The 19,556-nt window shown below is 43.5% G+C and overlaps 3 protein-coding genes across 3 annotated transcripts; 2 read left to right on the forward strand and 1 right to left on the reverse strand.

Moving 5' to 3' along the window:
* The first annotated feature begins 620 nt into the window (after positions 1–620).
* On the forward strand, positions 621–11,846 carry LOC131205772 (phosphatidate cytidylyltransferase, photoreceptor-specific). The gene is made up of 9 exons (XM_058198022.1): positions 621–715; positions 782–1,145; positions 2,524–2,657; positions 3,739–3,835; positions 8,006–8,182; positions 8,265–8,753; positions 8,842–8,970; positions 9,053–9,187; positions 9,257–11,846. The coding sequence occupies exons 2-9, from the start codon at positions 993–995 to the stop codon at positions 9,344–9,346; spliced, it is 1,404 nt and encodes a 467-aa protein (XP_058054005.1). The 5' UTR covers positions 621–715; positions 782–992; the 3' UTR covers positions 9,347–11,846.
* On the reverse strand, positions 4,038–6,865 carry LOC131205773 (uncharacterized). Its single transcript, XM_058198023.1, has 4 exons — positions 5,332–6,865; positions 4,414–4,725; positions 4,204–4,340; positions 4,038–4,110 (listed from the first exon to the last, which is right to left on the reverse strand). The coding sequence occupies exons 1-4, from the start codon at positions 6,205–6,207 to the stop codon at positions 4,038–4,040; spliced, it is 1,398 nt and encodes a 465-aa protein (XP_058054006.1). The 5' UTR covers positions 6,208–6,865.
* Positions 11,847–16,042: 4,196 nt separating the features above from the next.
* LOC131215352 (protein spaetzle 5-like) lies at positions 16,043–19,228 on the forward strand. The gene is made up of 5 exons (XM_058209740.1): positions 16,043–16,072; positions 16,161–16,357; positions 16,412–17,073; positions 17,143–17,206; positions 19,057–19,228. The coding sequence occupies exons 1-5, from the start codon at positions 16,043–16,045 to the stop codon at positions 19,226–19,228; spliced, it is 1,125 nt and encodes a 374-aa protein (XP_058065723.1).
* Positions 19,229–19,556: the final 328 nt, after the last annotated feature.

Genomic DNA, 19,556 nt, shown 5'->3' on the forward strand with positions numbered 1-19,556 from the left:
TAATTTATACGAAGATCCTGCTCAGACGGTAACACTACATTTTTTTCGCCAACATCACATGATGCCTACAAGTATGATCATGTGCGGAACATAGAAATACTAGACAAGAACTAATAAATCTTGAGATTATTTTAGCAAGTTTTACCCAGTTACACCATTGCTATTCAAAATATTTAAGCGATGGAAGAGTTAAAATGCACGCTATAACCGTGTTATACTTCAATTCATTTCAATTGTGGTATTTTATCATTCGTTCTGCTATTTTTTATCCCAAACCGTCCGACCGTATACACGTTTCCTTTTAAAACAAGATGCTGCAAAAAATCAATATGATATTGTTCATAATCATATCATATTAACGCAATTTACTTTAAAAGACTAAAAAATTAAATCTTTTGGACAAGCGGAGAACAATAGAGCCGTGTCACAGCCGTGTTTTGCTCCTTGGAAACAATAAACGGTGCGAGACACGGCTAATCAGGCAGAATTCGAGCAGCTTTCGGGCACTATTTCTCTGAGTGACGGCGACTGTCAGAATGTGCGTGAGGTTCGATGAACACACATAAACGAACACAATTCATGTCAGCTTGGCAGCGAAGTGTTGACTTCTTCTGCGAGTGCTGAAACTGAGCCGAGATTGTTGTGACTTGCGTTCTCGCTAGACTCGAAATCTTCACAATCCGCTTGTCTTTTGTGTGAAGCTTGAGCTTCATTGGTTAGTTGTGTGTGCGGTTGGTACTCGGTTTAATCGGTAAATTTAATGGTTTAATCAACTCAACAGTTTCGTTCCGTCGGATTGCGGTCAGATAGCGCCAGGCAGTGAATCGAGTGAGCGGATGTGCGTTTGCTACGTGGTGTTGGGAATTCTGACGAAGGTTCTACAGCAAACCAGGCCCGCTGTTGGCCCCGTGTTGTGTTCGCTGGTCGTGAGTTTTGCGAAGGTGCAAAGTTTGTAAAGTTGCCCTTTTGATTCGGAAGCTTAACGCACCATCATGAGCGCGACGGAGGGAGACGGTGGTACGGAGCTTCGTCGGCGGGTAGCAGCTGAAGCGGAAGCCACACTACAGCAGCAGGAGGAGAAAGATGCCAACCAGGACCATCAGTCGCAGCCGAAGGAGTGTACAACTACGGAAAATTCGGACCATGTACGTATCTTCCGGTGGCCGACGGTGACAGTCGGTCGGCCAAAAGCGCTGCTTCGCAGTTTATCGATTTTTCCTGCGTAGGTTTTTGTCTCTTCTCAGACCACTCTCTCCTAGCGCTGATACGGCTCAGTCGTGTGAGTGTAGCGAAAGTTTTTCTCAATTTCTCTCAACTCCTTTCCTCGAACTCCTTTTCCCGTTCTTGGATCCTGGCAACCCCTCATCTGCCCGGATGCTTGTGGCAGAATTCTCTGTATGTAAACAGAATCACCGCGAACTCTCCTCTCCTGGACATCGCACAGGTGTTTTGCGTTCCTTTTTGGGGCCAATAGCGACCACACGGCACTAATTGGAGCGATACCGCTTTATTTTCATTCTTTCTCTTTATCAACAACATTGTAAGCCTGCATCAAGGATAGGAAGTAGTTATCCCGACACAGAGTTGCCACTCTTGCTGGTGCTGGTGGTGATACTAATTAAATTTGCATTACCAGTGCTTGTGACGCAAAAATTGGGCCCCCGTAGTTCATTTGGCTAGTCGATAGTTTCTGCAATAAAATCGCCCGAGGTGTGAGCTATGTGGGAGGGTAATCCAATTCCTCCCGGACAGTTTCGTAACCGGCCCGGCGTTGTTTATAACTACAAAACTCTCCTATTTGCATACCTCTGGGGCGTTGTTTTTTTTGTACGTGCATTCCGTTTTCTTTTGCAACGATTCTTAGGTTGTGTTCACGAGTATGTTACGTGGACATGGTTTCTAAAACGATGTGACCCATGGGATGCCTGTATTGTTTAATTAGCTAATAAGGCAAAATGCCAGGTTTACTTCCGTTTGAATGAGTGTTGGTTAAAAGCACGCTTAAATAGCATGTTTTTAAAAGGAAGCTATGCAAAGCTTACGCTCACACTTGAACTCTTATCTCCAGGGTTCGGAAGATAAGCAAAACCGGAGCGAGCGTTGGGACAAATCTTTTCCGGGGTAAATTTGAATCAAACGACACATTCAAACAAGAGCCTAAAATAGCTACCGACAAATGGCACCACTATGAAGCACAGTTCAAATCGTCTTATTTTAATTTGAACGCTCAAGCCATTCGTAGCCCTGTCGCAGTGCAATCATTCTCCTCATTTAGGACGATGGAGTTGCATTAACTTCCCACTTTATCATCAAACCGCTTATCACTAAAGTATACATTAAAACCGTTTAAAGCAAGCGATAAGCCAGTTAAACTTATCGCATGCTACTTTTATCGTTTGACCGATTGTCACGTATTTGGCTGAAACATGGGATCGTAGTTGGCTAGCGAACATGGGAATGCATTTCGAAGCATCTGATTGTTAAAAGTATTACATAAGGTTTATTATTATTAACTAATTTCAGGTTGATTCTGAAACAGAGACCGAGGAACGGCTACCGGATGAGAAGTACATCGAAGAGTTGGCTAAAAATCTGCCACAAGGTACCAACAAGATGCCAGAAATTCTCACACAAGTTCTGGACGGATTACCCGACAGGTAATTTCAATCGGCGAAGCCAATCGAAGTTTCGTCGCGTCAATGCTTTCTTATGTAACCGATCTGGATAGAGATCGAGTGAACTGAACTGGAACATCCCGCAACAACCGGCTACCTTGGCACCTGCATTTCAATGGTTGCACCTTTGTTTGTTGTGAAAACGGCCATTTTTGCTGTCTGCTTACATTCCACGATTTCCTCGAAACTCCTACCTAACCTCGCGCGCGTGTATTGCGCTAATTAAATAATGTACCTTGCGGCAATGGTGTCGGAAAAGTATTGTTCCGGTGCTTCAGTCGCTGCGCAACCTGTGGCTGCAAATGGAAAATCAACAATGAAATTTGTTTTTTTTCTTTTGAAGCGAACATTACGAACCGGTTCGCTGTGTGCTTTCCATGACACGACACCATAGTGTACCTCCCATTCCGTTTTTTCACCTTCCATTACCTTTTTGTTCTATTCATGGCTGCTAGCCACATTAGAGAAACCTGTCATGTAGTTGAAGGTTAGACACTGTTTCATACGAATGTTGCGGATGCGGAGTAACGTGAGGTTTTGCCCACTTACACCGCCAATCTTTCAATGTCAAGATCATCGTGACTATCACTTTGCTAGAGAAACGAGATCTTGATGTAGCTTATCAGAGACGTAAGTTGTATTTCGAAGGCAGCCAGATATATAAATTTAATATTTATTTTTCACTTCAATTTCGGCAGTTAGTTGTGTACGTTTGTACAGTTTCTGCACACAACAGAAATGCAAGCTTGAAATTAAAAGCGTATATTTAAAAGTTAAATTAATCTGCTGTTGCTTCTATTTTCGCATTGAAATCACCATCTTTGATGATCTACCAAGAAAAGTGTGAATTCGAATTCGAGAGATAACATTTTCTGCATCAAGGATTGTTGTAAAGTTTGAATCTACGATTTATTTAAATTTTCTAAGCAGAATGCGGTTGCAGTTTTTTTTGCAACCTTTAATATTGACTTAAACTTCAAATTCATCATATTTATGTTAAACCCTATTACCATGTTCAAAATGTACTAAAATTAGTTTTGTTTGTTGTCGTTTCTCTTTGTAGATGGCGGAACTGGGTAATACGTGGAATCTTCACGATGATCATGATCACTTTGTTTTGTGGCATCATCTACCAAGGACCACTGGCACTGATGATTACGGTATGTTGAAAACGGGTACAGTAAAACAACGGGAAAATTGTTTGTGACAGGTTTTAAAAGGACCATAGTGGCATTCTTTATTAATATTATAATATTAATATCAGGGTATTGCATATTAAACTGTTTGAAATCCTTTTACGATTGCCATTCGCTTTCCGATCCTGTTGTTGAGTGGTGAGAGTTACGCGCAATGGCATGTTTACTATTTGAAGACGGATTCCTTTAACTGCTGATCGATGCACTTTGCACATTTGGCACAATTTTCGGCAGTATTTCTGCAACAACAACAAAAATGAGAAAACGGATGTCACACAGGCGCCTAGTCGGAACGTTGCTACAACCCTTTCATCAGTAACCGGCTCACTTACCTTAGCACGTTGCTCAGAATGGTGTTGCGATTGGTTTCGGTGGCCAATCTTTTCTGCAGTGTCTGTATGAGATCTTCTTTGGTTTGCAGCTGCTGCCTTAGCTCTGAGATTCGTTCTTCCTGTGCCTCGAAGATGACCTGTGCCAAACGCGGAACGTCAATAATAGGCAACACATTGTGGTTATAGCTTTTTTTTGTGCACGTAACTTACCCTGGATTCTTCCATACTCTCCGAGTACGAGGGTGGCGGTTCGTCGAGACAGAAAAAATCACGAACCGCTTGACAGGTGCGCATGGCATCATCTCCGAGAATGATGTTGATGAACGCTTGCAGCCCCTGTATCCGGTTGTCGATGAAACCGGTGCTGAAGTTGTCGCCAAACCACTTTTTACGGGGCAGCACGAGATTGCAGTGTGGGAAGGCACTCTTCAGTTTGTTGTTGAGACGTACAAAGTCGGTGTACCTCCGAAGTACTAACCAGCAGCTGTGCGATATGCTGTTCTCTATGCGCAACTTAAATATCTACAATATATACGCAAAGCAAAATAACAACAGACGTTATATATTCCATTACTATTACTGTAAAAATGATCAATCATGCGATGTTACACGTTTGTGTATAATTACGTTGTTACCGAACGTTGGCTGACGAAAGGCCCATCAAATTGGAGATTGGTAATAATTGGTCCCCTATTAAGCGGGATATTTCATAATAAAAAATGTTTTCAATTGGCCACTCGCCGCCTGCATAAGAAGATCGGCTAATGTTACAACTGTAATGGCGCCTTCGAGTTGTTGCACCTCGTTTTATCATAGCAGCAAAGGGGCATTTTTGAGATGCGCAATCGCACAATTGTTTGTCAACATGTACATCGCTCGTCCCAGATAGTGTTGATAAGAGAACACTAAAAATACATCTCTAGGGTCTATAGATTCAAATGAATAAGGCCAACAATAAGGCGTTAATGAAACGAGTGAGATGAAGTAAACCTTGGCCATAGCCTACTGCGCGCGCTCGTTGTTTGGGAGGAGAATAAGATTATGTGTTCTACACGCCACGAATCAAGGGCGGTGGTAACGAGGTATCGTTTGTGTAGCTCTCTTAGTTTGCGTGTCTGCCATGCTTACCGTGAATCGCGCTCTCTCCTCCATGACTTCATAGCCGACAATGGGAATGCGAATTGAAGCAGCCGCCGCCGCAATTCTGGCGTTATTCGATTTGTTCGCACCGAAATCGCTTGCCGCGAGCTCGGAGGTCCGCCGACTTTCATAGAGTCGTTTCGATGGTGGCGTTATCGTTGCTCGAGAGTTCCGTTCATTGTCCCCAGCGCCATGGCCGAGACTTCTCTGGTTCGACTGGTGTTGATGCTGCTGGGGTTGCTGCATCATCAAACTCGTGCTCACGTATGGCAGAGTGTTTTTCACGGCCAGCGTTTTCAGGCACACTTCCGACTTTGCACCGAGATAGAAATTGCTGGTGCTGAAGCTGCCACTGCCACTGTGCTGAATCCCGACGGTCGCTGCAGTGCCTGGACCAAAACCGGCAACAGAGTGCTCTGGGCGATCGCGTGCCGCTTGAAGATCACTTTCCGATTTAACGGAACGCAATTTCCATTTTGTCCGATCGAACACCGGTGACGAAGTTGTTCCGTGTGTTGTCGACAATAGTGTCGGATGCGAACTGCAACGTCGGATGTAGGCGCTGGCCAACGGTAATGGACGGGTTATGAATGCATTACTCACTGCTGCTCCTGCTTTACCCTTTGCATTCTTATTCTGTATGTTCGATTGAACCGAAGGAACAATGCTGTGAATATCGTTGTCGCCCGCAGCTGTCATCCGCTTAGTCGCCGTCGTAGTAGCCGTGCCGTCGTACGGCATCAGAAGCGGGGCACTACCAACACCAGTGCGTTGACTATGACCGCTGATAAGCTGTGGTTGCTGTTGTCGCTGAGACGACGATAGTTTCTCTCTGTCCCGCTTCTGTATCGCTCGCAGTGACATTGCGCTGTAATTAAATGGCACTTTCCAATACAGATCACCCGCTGTGCCACTGTTTATCAAATTAGTCTCACGCCGAGATTCAGCGTGCTTGTTTCAACGAGGTTACCGGTCTCTGAACACAATCGCGTATTGGGCGAGAATGTGTTAAGCCATACGGCGCATGGTACAATTCTGCTGCTCTGGTTGACAGATGAGCTTAGAGATGAACACTGCGATGCGAATGTTTACTTAAGGTTTCTCTATTTGCAGTACGCAACGTAATCACTCACGCTACCACTGTGTATTTGGGTAATTTGGACGCAACGAGGAAGTGTTGTTATCACCTTTCGCAAGGATGCACACCGTTTCACAACAAACGCGATACTGCCTATTTGCTACCTTCCGCGGGATTAAAGGTGGCCGAGCCAAGCGGCTGGACGCCGCCGATATCGTGCAGCGAAAGCGAAATAATAATACTGGTCGGTGTGCTGCACGATGGAACGAGCGTTGTGTATAATAACAAAGGCCCAACAAGCAAGAAAGCTAGTCACACCAAAAGGCGAAAGTCGCTGGTTTTCTTTCTTTCTCGTCGCAACGTAGTCGCACCTTGCCACCTCTCTGCTCGCGTAGATGGGTTGTCGTTTTCTCTGCGTTTCACAGTTGTTTTTGAATTTCACAAAACACGTCGTGGAAAGCGGATGTTTCATTCAATATCACAGCCAAACTCTTGGTTTCTCTGTAAGGTTGTGCTTTACTATGCGCTTCCGTGTCGTAAAGAAACCACGTTAGGGCTTTTGGTGTGACGAAACCCTTGTGCCCTTACACAAGGAAATATCAAATACACTTTTCGGTAGTCCGTAATTATAGGTTGCAATGGCCACCGAGCGCCAGCGACTGTCGTCGTGGATATCGAAATCTTAAGGAAAACGCAGCGACCATGGCCACAAGAGAGAAAGACTAACAAGGGACGGTGGCGATGGTGAATTCGCTACGTTTTCACTTTGAGTTGTGGCCTGCTGGCGGATGCCGCTACGCACACCACAATTGAATGGCGGAACACGCGATACACACGCACGCATCAACAATTGACGCTCCACCGCAACGATCTTCGGCGCAGGCCTGAGTACCGCTCACGCTCCCCAATGGAATGCGTAGGAAGGCTCTATTACGTCGATGGCGTAAGCAACTTGCGCAGCTCACCACCACATACACCGTACACTCATTGCACACGCGTGTGTGTTTGTGAGATAGTGGAACGCTCGGATCTCAAGTTGCATACACCGGCCAGATGATCCTTTGTTGATGTAAACAACAAGCAACCGAGTGCCGAGTGATCGCTGAATCTCAAAGGCAACATAAGTAATAACCGTCCAATATTTTACCACTTATGACGCAACATTGGCCGTAAGGGGTTGGAAGATCTCGCTTTAACTGCCTCTTTTCTCAATATATGTAAGAAGTACATCTCTCTGTTTTGTTATAAGGTGATATCATTTGTGCGGCATGAAATGATATAATTTTCGCGATGTTCGAAATGTTCAGGCAAACGAAGACATGTTCAGACTCTGCCTCTGGGAACGGTCAACGACCTTGCGTGACTCGATTCGATAAGGTTCGATTGACGTCACACGTAGGAATTAAGGTCGCAGAAGCCTGATTGTCAGTCGGTGAGACTATGAACGGCCACAGTAAACTCGATACGTTGAGGATAAGCTGCCAAAAGAGGCAAAAATAAACAACAGTTCTTTTGCAAACAGGTCAAATGTGATGGCTTCTATTTTAATGAAAAAACTTATATGTTTTATTGCTATAATTTTAGGCCCTTGCAGTGCAAGTGAAATGCTTCCAGGAAATCATCTCGATCGGTTACTCGGTATATCGCATCCACGGGCTTCCCTGGTTCCGTAGCTTATCCTGGTACTTCTTGCTGACCTCCAATTACTTTTTCTATGGTGAAAATTTGGTGGACTATTTCGGTGTTGCAGTTAGCCGTGTGGTGAGTAGATAGAGCGCATTGCAAGACTGAATGAATTTTTTGAGAGATTTAGTGATAATCATGATGTTTTTGTTGTTCACAGGACTCGCTTCGTTTTCTAGTCAAATACCATCGCTTCTTGTCGTTCTGCCTGTACTGTATCGGGTTTGTGTGGTTCGTACTTTCGCTTGTGAAAAAATACTACATAAGACAGTTCAGTCTGTTCGCCTGGACGCACGTGACATTGCTTATCGTGGTCACACAGAGCTACCTTATCATCCAGAATATCTTCGAGGGTCTGATCTGGTTCATCGTTCCGGTTTCAATGATCGTGTGTAACGACGTCATGGCGTACATGTTTGGGTTCTTCTTCGGCCGTACCTCGTTGATACAGCTGAGCCCGAAGAAGACGTGGGAAGGATTCATCGGTGGTGGCTTCGCTACGGTTATCTTTGGCTTGTTGGTATCGTACGTCCTGTGTCAGTTTCAGTTCTTTGTTTGCCCGATCGAATACTCGGAAGCGCAAGGACGGATGGTGATTGAGTGTGAGCCGAGCTATCTCTTCCAACCAAAGGAATACGACCTACCCTTTGTAAGTGTTCGTCGTGTGTTTTTGGCATGATTGCGTATGAATTTCATCGCTCGTCAAAGTACTAACTTCTGTCATTTTTCTTCCTTAGTCTGGTAGTAAAAAAATAACGATGTATCCTTTTCTGCTTCACTCGTTATCGATGAGCATCTTCAGCTCGGTAATCGGACCGTTTGGTGGATTCTTTGCTTCTGGATTCAAGCGCGCGTTCAAAATAAAAGTAATAACAGCGGATCCACAGCCTCTTTGCCGTTTGTTTCGTCAAGTGGCACTATTAAAGCAAATGCATTTTCTTTTGTTAGGACTTTGGAGACATGATCCCCGGCCACGGTGGGATCATGGACCGTTTCGATTGCCAGTTTCTGATGGCCACATTCGTGAACGTTTACATCTCCAGCTTCATTCGTAATGCTTCGCCGCAAAAGCTACTGAATATGGCAAGCCACTGAGAATCCTACTGCGTACGTTCAGTTATCGTAATTGATAAAATGTTTCTTTTTTTTCAGGTTTACACCCTTAAACCGGAAGAACAGCTACAGCTATTCAATCAACTAAAGGACAGCCTAATGGAGCGAAACATCATTAATTTAAATTAAACCGTGTCCGGATTTAGTTGTGTCGTTCTTAGTCACCGATACTGTTACGGTTATGATGATGATGCATCTTTGTGTTGGACCATCGCCAAGCGCCATTATAAGTTGAACTGTTTTCGAAAGTATGTTTGGTTTTGGTTAACACGACCATTAACAAGACCGAAACCAACGCAATCAAACATTGTTAGGGATAGTAGCATGGAAATCGTTTTGACCGTATGATTTTGTTGACAACTTGAGAGAATACATGAAGTACTGTTGAAAATGTATGGAGTTGTATAGGAATCTGCTCGGAAATTACATACTCACTAAACAACTCGTCTTGACTCTCCAATCCTTTCCCTTCTGGATTTAGCATGCTTTATCAACTACTGTTGTTTCTTGCCTCTCTTCAAAAGGAGGACCAAAGCTGTAGGGCCTCTGCTGTTGAATATGGATTTTGGTATCCACCATGCCTGGTGGCCCTGTGTTTAGACATTTGACGGCCTGCCACATTACTTCCTTTTCCTAACATGATTCAAAATCGGACGATACGATCACCTTAAGTTGCCGTACGTTAATTGGGCTTCCTTGGTGCCCTTGTATTGCTTCCGTTTTCCGGCGTAACGAGCATTTGAACCTAACCCTTCGAGGCGCCGTATAAAATCACGAAACCATCACAAAACTTGCCACATACGCGACGTTCCACCAAATACGATGAAGCGAAGCGTAAACACGTCTCTTGCGTAGTACTTTTCTTACGAGCAAACATAACATAAATGGATAATGATAACAAAATATTTAACCGAACTGAGACTATCGTTAATCGAAATGAACAACAAGAGCAGGATGAGTGCAGATCATAGCATAGACACATACACACACAGGCATGTACACATTGGGTTTATTATTATCTGGGTGTACCGGAACGAATAAATACGGCAATTTAATAGGATTAAATACGTAAATTACCCGAGCACACAAAACATATTAACGATCACAATGTACCACAACACACCTGGAATAGATACCTGAAGATTCGCTTTCCGACCACAAGTGCAGCAAGTCGATTCGCTTGGATAGCATCTCTACACCATTCATATTAGTCGGCGGAGGAATTAAAGTAAATTCTGCTTGGAAATCTGTCGACAGTGTTTAAGTATGTGTCGTTCCAGTGACCGTGCCTAGAAGGCATGATAATAACCAAAGGTAGAAAATGCAGGTCTGAAGGCATAGGTTTTTATGTAATCATTACATCGTAGAGAAAAATAAGAGTATACTTTAAACAAGTCATATACTTGCTCTTTAGAAGCTAACTAGCTAACACGTGTTGGGTCACCTCGGAAGGCACCATGGGAAGGTAGCAAATGAGGTTGATTGCCGATAGCCCTAGAGGCAAGAGAAAATGTAAAGAGAAAGATCAAACCACGGGTTATCTAAAAAGTTTCAGTGATTTCATTATGACTGTTATAGCTATGTAAGACGTAAACTGGGATGAATGTGTGTTAGTAGATGGAACCTATTCTTGCTCTGGGTGGCTTAACCGCGTTGATTTGGGACTTTGGGTACACCTGATTACAACTTTCCCTATTTATGTTTAGTTATGTTTAAGTTTCCTGAATGGTTTTATTTTCTTTGGTCTCTTGCTATGTTCACTTGCTCTCCAGGCCATCACTGAAGTACATTTGTTATGCGTTTGCCTTATTATGACGAACGTCTCGGTGATAGGTGCTATATTAATACCTTGTTGATTAGTTTTGCTCCACATTGTGTTCATAAAGGGCTGAAGGCGAAACGTGACAGCTCAGGATTACAATTATTCGACTTCTCGTCATAATTTGTTTATTCGACGCAATTTACAATCATTCGAGTTCAGGTAGCACCAACATACAAACTTAGACCATGTGTCTGTTTATTCGCTGGATTGTCTTAATGCGTTGTTCAAGTTGAATTCTAACATATTATTTTATAATCTGTTCAAAAGAACTAATGCAAAAAAGTCATTTTTATGGACAGAGATCATTAACGACGAAACAGGCAAGAAGATGCAAATAAAATGACCATTTGTCATGTCTCTTAATTTAGTGCGCTGATGCAGTTATATATTCAGATTGTTTCCGATGTTATTTACATTATCATAAGTCTCAAATTTACTATTTTTTTCTAGGTAGTTTATTAACTTCATTAGTTTGCGTTGCGAATGCCTTGTTTGCCAGCAGGGGAACGAAATGGTGGCCTATTGAAGGTTATTGGCTAAAGGCGTTAGGCATAGTAGATCGTGTGAACCAGTGAAGTTATTGCAAAACTGTTACCATTGCGCGCCAGACCGAGGCGGCATTCTGGTTGATGAAGTGTGCCGCAGGGAAAGATAGGATTTTCCATCGTTGGGTTTTTCCTAGCCAAAAACAGAGATGTCTATAATCTTAGTCGCTCGTAATGTCGCAATCGCGCTTTACGAAAGGCTGTATCAGATGGTCTATAATACTAATCAAGAGTGTTCAATAAAGAACATCTTCCCTTTTCACGTGAATGTATAATCCTTCTTGTGGTTTTTTCAATACGGGCATCCGAGCATCCGAAACATCCAACACGATTATCGTACATTATTATTATATCGCACAAAACTAGGGAATGGTTTTTTAAATGTTTCCATTGTTTTTTTAGGGCCCAGGAGTCTACCAGAACGTAATCAGTGTCATCGCAAACGTGCGCGACGAACGAAGAAAACGAAACGAAAATATTCCGCCTAAGTAACGGAGTGACAGATTTATAGAAATTTCGTGAGTCTCACAGCGAAGCAGCGATGATTTTTTTCCTAACCATTTTGGAAACATGGGATTCCCCAGTTACGAATAGCTTCATGCTTCAAGATTTTTTCCCAGTCCTTAAGTTTCCGTTCGCTGTCATTGGCCTCGAACGGTCGAGGTTTTGCTCTCCAGTTCTTAACTATCATTTAGTGAAAGATTCGACGAATGACGTAGACGGTTTCGCACCGTGAGGCAAAATCAAGCGAGACGATATTTGTTTCGATTCGTAGACGGCTAGAAAGGTTTTTCACCTTTTCCTCGCTTGTAGTGCTACGCGTCTAGACATCCGAACACGTGGCATGTGAATGCCGCCCGCTTCAAGCCCATGACTGTTGTGATGGTGATATTTAAAATTCAGTTGTACGGTAGCCTGCAGTAGTGGGTGATTTGCAAAAAACCAATCTCAGCGTTGTCATTCTTCAGTCTACATTGGAGCTTTGTTTGAATATAGTTGATCACAACCAATTTGAATGAGTTGCACTACTAGAAAGTATACATGGTGTACGATACAATTAGTTGGCCTACATGAGCGTGGGACAAAAGATTCATTGCTACAAACACTAAATCAATAAAAAGACGAACCCTTTCTCATCATTTGCCATTGAAAATTTATTCAAAACAGATCTGTCATGAGAACGAATGCGGAGAAAATGTGCATAAATTAATTTTTTATATGATGGCACAATATTTGATTTTTTCTTTTCTTTTGGGCAAAACAGACATATTTTTCGCAATTGGGACTGAGTCGTAGTTTGGCGAAAAAATCCAATGCATAACAATTCATAGCGAGATTCTTATTTTTTGTTCCGTCTCACACAAAAAATGTGTAATATTCGATGTATGGCGTTAGAGAGAAAAAAGCCGGCTCGTTTATTTCCGCTCATGATGTATCTTTTTTCATATTTCTTCAAGTTGGCTTCAAGTTCAGTGCTTCATGCCACCGCAACTCAATGCTCCTCCTTAGTAAACACTGACACCTCGTGCCCGCCAACAGCTGTTCGTAGCGCAAGGTCTCATGCTCAGGCCATTCAGTTCAACCTCCCTTCCTTCTGCCTGAATGGCGTGACTAATCGCGGTGAAAATCATCATCCGCTAAGCAGACGATCAACGGCCGCAATCTTGGCACCGAAGCAGTCGTCAACGATTCGTCTTCGCGAAAGGTTCTGAGCAGGTTCGGAAGGGTGTTTGCGCTGTGCGAATTTCGCGGACACTTTTGGTGAATTGTGTACTAGCATCGTGCAAAATTGAACTTTGTGAGACAAACATTTGAGTGTGATCCTGTGTGCGAGTGTGTGCTTGACGAGACAAGTTTATGTTAGGTGCATGTTAAATGTCGTTTCATTCTGACGCCAGTTTTGAGCAGGGCGTACCGTCTGTAAGTGGCGTTTGAAGGCATTTTACCACTAATTAACTCTGTGCGAATGACCTTCAACCGTGCAGGGATCGTACGCGGCGTAAACCGTTGGACGAGAGACAAAGTTCGGCAACGGAATCGTTGGAATCTCACCATACACCTGGCCACTTGAGCAAGACGAATTGATACTAGCGTGTCAGCGTAATACCTTCCGCGTGCTGAGGTGGACAGATTAGCTTGAGCTTTAGTTTTTTGCTGACTCTTCTCACAAAACCGGCAAAACAACCCGCGTGTGGCGCCTGTAGAACAACGTAAGTCGACCGTCATTAGATGAATCGAACGAATGACGGGTTTGAGGGAATTCTAAGAAACATGCGGATAAGTGACGAATGAAGCCCTGCGTTGAAAGTCTCTATAATAACACAACGAGAAACACGCGGAGGATAAAGTTGCTGGAAATGGTTAAAACAAAGAAATGAAATAAAATATATGAAGTGGTACATTAAAAGAATAGTCAAAAAAGAACACTGGAATATTCCGCCGATAATTTGGTTGTGTTCAGCAAACAGTGGAAATGTTTTACAATATAACGTAACACACGTAAGAAACGCTAAAAGGGTATTGTATGCTGCCCAAATTAAGGAGAAGCATAAATTGATAATAGTTGTAGTGAGTTTGACACAAGATATACGCCGAATTTATTGTAAAATGAGACTCGATTGGCTATATTTGGACATAATTTGAAGGCTGAATTTAAGCGAAAGGAAGTTTCGACCAACAAACCGAAATAGCGTTTATTAAAGTTCGAAAAAGTGTAACTAACATAGTTTTCTTACCATCTTAAGAATCCTGCACAATGTATGAAAAACGTGCACTCTTATCGAAACACTTTTAATTTGTATAATTGAGAATATAAGGCGACGGATTTACAATACCTAAACAAATTGTCTCATCGCCGTGTATATTATTCGGTTCACATGAAAAATTCGGAAGACACCCTAACTTTGACCATTAATTCATATCGCCAATCGGGTGCTTGTGTTTACTCTCAAGGAAAAACCACTATACAGCACCAACAACAAAACAAGCGAAAAGGCGTCTTTCAACTGGACGCAGAGGTTCGTCGCTTCTTTTCGGGCTCATGTCTTTTGATCGAGCAATTTGTGGAGGTAAGAAAATACTACTTCACATCGTTTGCATCGAATTGGTGGTCATTCGATGGGCAACAGAGGGCAGTAATACGATACGATCTGCTACGAAAAGGAAAGTAAACAGTAATAATCAACAGAAAACGGACATTTACGGCGATGGCCTATAATGGCAACATGCGTAGAACGAGCGTTGATGTAGACAAGGCTACTTTTGCTATTAAAGTTACTCATTAAGGACATTTTTTGCATGCTAGTTCCGTGCGCGTAATGTGTCTTTAATGAACAGCCAACGGTGGTTGTACATGTCTCGTTATGTTTTAAAATACCGCGCAAAACCTGAAACAAATGTCTAAATACACTTAAACAAACCAGGGTTTCAAGCAAATCTAGATAAATGTAGATCTTCGTTGAGCCAGACTGCTAACGAATTTCCCATTCAGCTCACATGCCACCACAAAAAGTCATCTGACTGTGGACTGCCACAAGATGGGAACGAAAGCAAACCGTGGGATGCCTGGGTCTTCGGTGGTAACTGCTCGCCATTCCGTTTCTGATGCTGTAGGAAGGTGATGCCGCGACCCGTGTTGTGCTTGTAAAGATTATCTCCGCAGGCGTGCAAGTTGAACCCAAAATTGGTTCACCTTAGCGAACAATTCAATTCCATGGGGAACAATAAGCTTGCACTCCAGTTCAGGGTTCAACGTGAGACAATTGTTTCTTTGCTGCAGGTGTTTGATGCTGTGGATCAAGATTTTAATTGGGCTAATTATTCAATGTTTTCCTAGCCAAGGTCGAACAGAAGACACAGTCAAATAGTTTGGCATTTGGCTGAATTTATGGTATAAAATTTTTCAGCAAAAAGAAAAGGTTTTTGGTAACCAATTGTGGAAAACAAATAAATAACCCTTGTAAAGTACTATTTTATCATCAGAATAGAGGTGTGTTTTGGGGTAGCGGAAATGGAGGCCTTCATGAAAGAATTGTTCGTTTATTCATGAGCTAATTAATTTTTCTCCTGTCGTTGGATGTTTGATTGATCAATTGGAACAGTGAATTTTGTAGTCCATTGTGCTTTCGATCCGTGATCCGAGTGTTGAAATATTATTTTTTTAAATTTCTGCTATTGTTTTGCCTTTTTCGAACGTGGATATTCATATTTTGTGTAATTTCTTGTCCATCCACAGGAAACAAATTTATATAGAAGTGTAGTTCATGAACATATTCGGTATTACGTAAAAAAAACTGTTACAACGTTTCTAAGGCCCACGAAGTTGTAGGGCGTTTCGAGGACGACGCACCATTGTAGAACAAGCATGTTCGGAGAATAAAGCGGATGCAAGTAACACGCGAGCTCATCAATCAGACCGTTACAGCATTATCTACTCCGTTTTACTTATGAGCTTATGGAATGGCGCTCACTCTCCACTTTTTCTCAGCAGTAAGTGGTTATGAAATAGGCAAAATAAGCCCAAAGTTCGACATAGCGAATTAATTTAACAAACTTTTATCGCTTTTTATCAATTCAGATCACTTTGAATTTAATTGCCGCTTTCGTAGCGGGCAGTCCGTCGCCGTACCCCCTTCCCACTTTGCCTACGTCACAATCGACCTGTGGAACGTATGCCCACTTGCCCTGTAGCTTTGTTCCGGCACCGCCGGGCATGACCCCAAAATGTGCCACACCGGGAACGACATTCTGTGAGAGTAACCCGGACTATCCTGCGTAAGGTTCGCGTGTATCTTCGTTGTGTTCATTGAAGCATAAGTACATTTCCAGGTATCTCATCAAGCATTTGGTGGAATCGCTCGGCTATCAACGGGTCCTTGCGAACGAAGAGCAAATCGATTTTAACGCCAACAAACTTTTAGAGGAAGAAGAACACCATCACCACCATTATCACCATTTTTACGCCTCAGTTCAAGCACCGGTAGAGTACTCCAAAGTAACTGGCAGCAAACCGGGAGTGGCTGTGCAGCAAGGATACAACTACAATGCTCCAAAACCGATGCAGCTTCAGAACTCCATCAAGCCGTACGAACCGATGCCCGTCCCGCAGCCCATCTACATCCCGAAACCGCAACACTCGTTCCACTACAACAGCTTCGTAAAGGCTCCGAAGCTTCCGGGGCATTCGAGTCCTGGCGGATACTTTTACCCTCCGCCCGTAACACCCTACAGTCCGGCGGATTGGTTGAAGCGGTTCGCTCGCGATCTCTCCGATCGACATCGGCGAGAAGCTCGGTTCGCCTCGTTACGCCGCGTTGATGAAAATCTCAGTCCGTTCGATACAGAATCGACTCCTTTTCGTCCACCGTCGTTCGGGATGCTGAATGAGACGTCCTACCGGCAACGGCAGGAACGGCAGGCGGTGCTACGGGAATCGCTGTGTAGTGTACGCGAAAGATACATTTCACCGCAAACGGCGCTCAACACTAAAGGTGACTACCGGTTATTGGCATGTTTGGTGCAGTAAAAAATCTTCTTCAAGCGGCTTCTTTCTCCTGCAGGAAACTGGATGTTTGTCGTGAATCAGGAAAACACCCGGCAGTTGGTGAAGACGGAGATCTGCGAGTAAGTCAATGCAACACCCTTTAAACAAGCTGCTGACCTTAGGTGCGGATCTTTTAACATTGAAGGATAGCTGGAGAAGGATTGAACATTGGAGGATAGGATAGCAGATTTTTTGATCGATCGATCAGAGCATTTGATAAGCTGTCCATGTCTGACCGATGATTTTCTGCCAAGTCTCACTTTTTGAAATCGGTTGTAGTGATCGACTGATTTAAAGTCTGGCAAACAACAAGGAAAACAACTAAGTGACTTTTTGTTTTAAATATTTTGACTCGTTCGACGAAGTTGCTCCTTTGGAAGATACGGTTTGGTATAAGAAAAATGGACAGCTTTCATGTTCGTGTTGCGCATTTGAAGATGCGATTTTACGTGTAATATTTGAATGTATTCAAAGAATTGAATGGGGAATGGCGAACTGCGTAAAGCACAAATTTCTCTTGGGAAAGTATTAACGGAAAGTATTTTCGATATTTACGATTTGACATCCGTCAAACGTCTTCAACTGGCAATTGCCACGGAAAAGTATTGCGAATTTTCATACCAGTAATGATAAACTAAAATCATAGGAAATTGGCAAACATATTCTAGGTTGGGGAATAGACGTTTTTTGCGTGAATTTCAAAATTTTATTTTAGATATTTCCAGCGGTCCGATTTACGTCAAATATGTATCGTTTTGTTGAAAAATTTGTTGTCTTTTTAAATTTGGGTTCACAATGCCTCCCTTGCAGAATTCTTGGTCGTTATTGGCGAACATCTCGAGCAATCCATTTTCACAATCATTTTTGGATCTTAGTTTTTCATTCCTCAGGAAATGTTGTAATGCACGAAAAAGGTGTCAATCGTTTGGTCGAAGCTCCCGGACTTTCTTCCTGCGCGTTAGTCCTGGGGTTGCCACCGTTTGAGCTTCTTCATCAAGCTATGATCATGATTGTTTTCACACAATATTGTCGTATGTATCCCATTTCTTATCCCCAAATATCAACCTTCTTTGTGAATCCCGCTTTACGCAAATGGCTTAAAACTGTTTGATGGTTAATCTTTAGCTCCTTGCCGATCAACTTTGATTACTTCTGTGATTCTATCGACATTTTCGACGGCCGACGGTCTGCCTGTGCGAGGTGTAACTTAAACATACAACATAACTGAAACGGGTTAACGAAACCGAAATTGCAGATTAATAGCTGTTAGAGTATCGGCACCACAAACACTATGCACTTTTTCAGCAACCTAATCTAATAAAATACGATAAACCAAACGACTCTTGGGCGATGTTGAGCAGCGCCACGGCCGATAGCCGAAGCTCACATCGTAAAGAACGCTGCCAACCGCGGACCGTACGCAGCCCATTTACATTTCGTTTCTAACGGCGCGAAAATTCGGCAATGTTCCCCCTTTTTGGTTGTTATCGGCAAAGTCCAATGAATTCGTTCGTTCGTTCGTTCGAACTGACCTGCCGCAATCCTTTCTCAATTCGCCAATTGTTTACCGGCACACGCCGCTGGCGAACGACAATTAGGGAAAATATGCGGGTCTGCCACAATAGCGGAAGGGATCCGCAGCAATCGCAACCCCACGGCCGGCGGTCGGTCGGCGTTCGACAATGTCCCCCAAAATGGGTTCGAGGCTTTCCTTATCGTCTGGTGATGATCCGGCTTTCCGGACTACGGTGGCGGGAAGATGGCGTCAAACGCCGGTCGGTTTTCTCCCCTGTTAGTGTAAGGTGGCCATTTTTTCACAATTTCTTCCCCTAAACCAGCCGTAAGCAGAGAGAACGCTTATTAACCTGTTTCGAACCGTCGTTCGTCTGTGTGCTCTTCCTTTCCCGATTCCGATTGGGGGAAAATCTAGGTCAGCGGAATGCTCCAACCTGTGCAATTTTCCCATCAGCTACCGGTCCCGGTGCGAGCAGCGGTACGTTCAGAAGCGCCTGGTGACGCTCGACCCCGGCGGCAGGACTCTTTACGTGGACACCTATTGGTTCCCGAGCTGCTGTGTGTGCGCGCTGTACTCGGGCAATTGATCCTCGACATCCGGACATCGCGACCGCAAACCGATTACGTCTATCATGTGCTTCAGTACTAATAAAATATTGTCTCGAAGAGCGGGTGTCTTCTTCGCCCCATTTTGTTGCCAGAGAAATAATTCACTTTCGCGTCGCACGTGCAAATGCAGCTGAAGCCGTCCCTCTCCGTTTTGTCAACGTAACGATGCTGCTTTTCAAATTGCCGAACGAACCGAATAAACACAACACGGCGACCGACGACGTCGGACGAGCAACATAAAATATGAAAAATGTTAATGCAAAAACCGTCACCGGCCACCAACAACAAACAACAACGGGTAAAAAC

Source organism: Anopheles bellator, chromosome 1 (genome assembly GCF_943735745.2).
Source record: "Anopheles bellator chromosome 1, idAnoBellAS_SP24_06.2, whole genome shotgun sequence".
Classification (NCBI taxonomy): Eukaryota; Metazoa; Arthropoda; class Insecta; order Diptera; family Culicidae; genus Anopheles; species Anopheles bellator.

Excerpts from the sequence above, each read along its gene's own strand:
- LOC131205772 (XM_058198022.1), top strand. The coding sequence starts at position 993 with ATGAGCGCGACGGAGGGAGACGGTGGTACGGAGCTTCGTCGGCGGGTA. Across the intron at positions 8,754-8,841 it reads AGGAATACGACCTACCCTTT|TCTGGTAGTAAAAAAATAAC; the intron begins GTAAGTGTTCGT and ends TTTCTTCCTTAG. Across the intron at positions 8,971-9,052 it reads AGCGCGCGTTCAAAATAAAA|GACTTTGGAGACATGATCCC; the intron begins GTAATAACAGCG and ends TTCTTTTGTTAG.
- LOC131205773 (XM_058198023.1), bottom strand. The coding sequence starts at position 6,207 with ATGTCACTGCGAGCGATACAGAAGCGGGACAGAGAGAAACTATCGTCG. Across the intron at positions 4,341-4,413 it reads AGAGTATGGAAGAATCCAGG|GTCATCTTCGAGGCACAGGA; the intron begins GTAAGTTACGTG and ends CGTTTGGCACAG. Across the intron at positions 4,111-4,203 it reads ATTCTGAGCAACGTGCTAAG|AAATACTGCCGAAAATTGTG; the intron begins GTAAGTGAGCCG and ends TTGTTGTTGCAG.
- LOC131215352 (XM_058209740.1), top strand. The coding sequence starts at position 16,043 with ATGGCGCTCACTCTCCACTTTTTCTCAGCA. Across the intron at positions 17,074-17,142 it reads AACGGCGCTCAACACTAAAG|GAAACTGGATGTTTGTCGTG; the intron begins GTGACTACCGGT and ends TTTCTCCTGCAG. Across the intron at positions 17,207-19,056 it reads GTGAAGACGGAGATCTGCGA|GTCAGCGGAATGCTCCAACC; the intron begins GTAAGTCAATGC and ends GGGAAAATCTAG.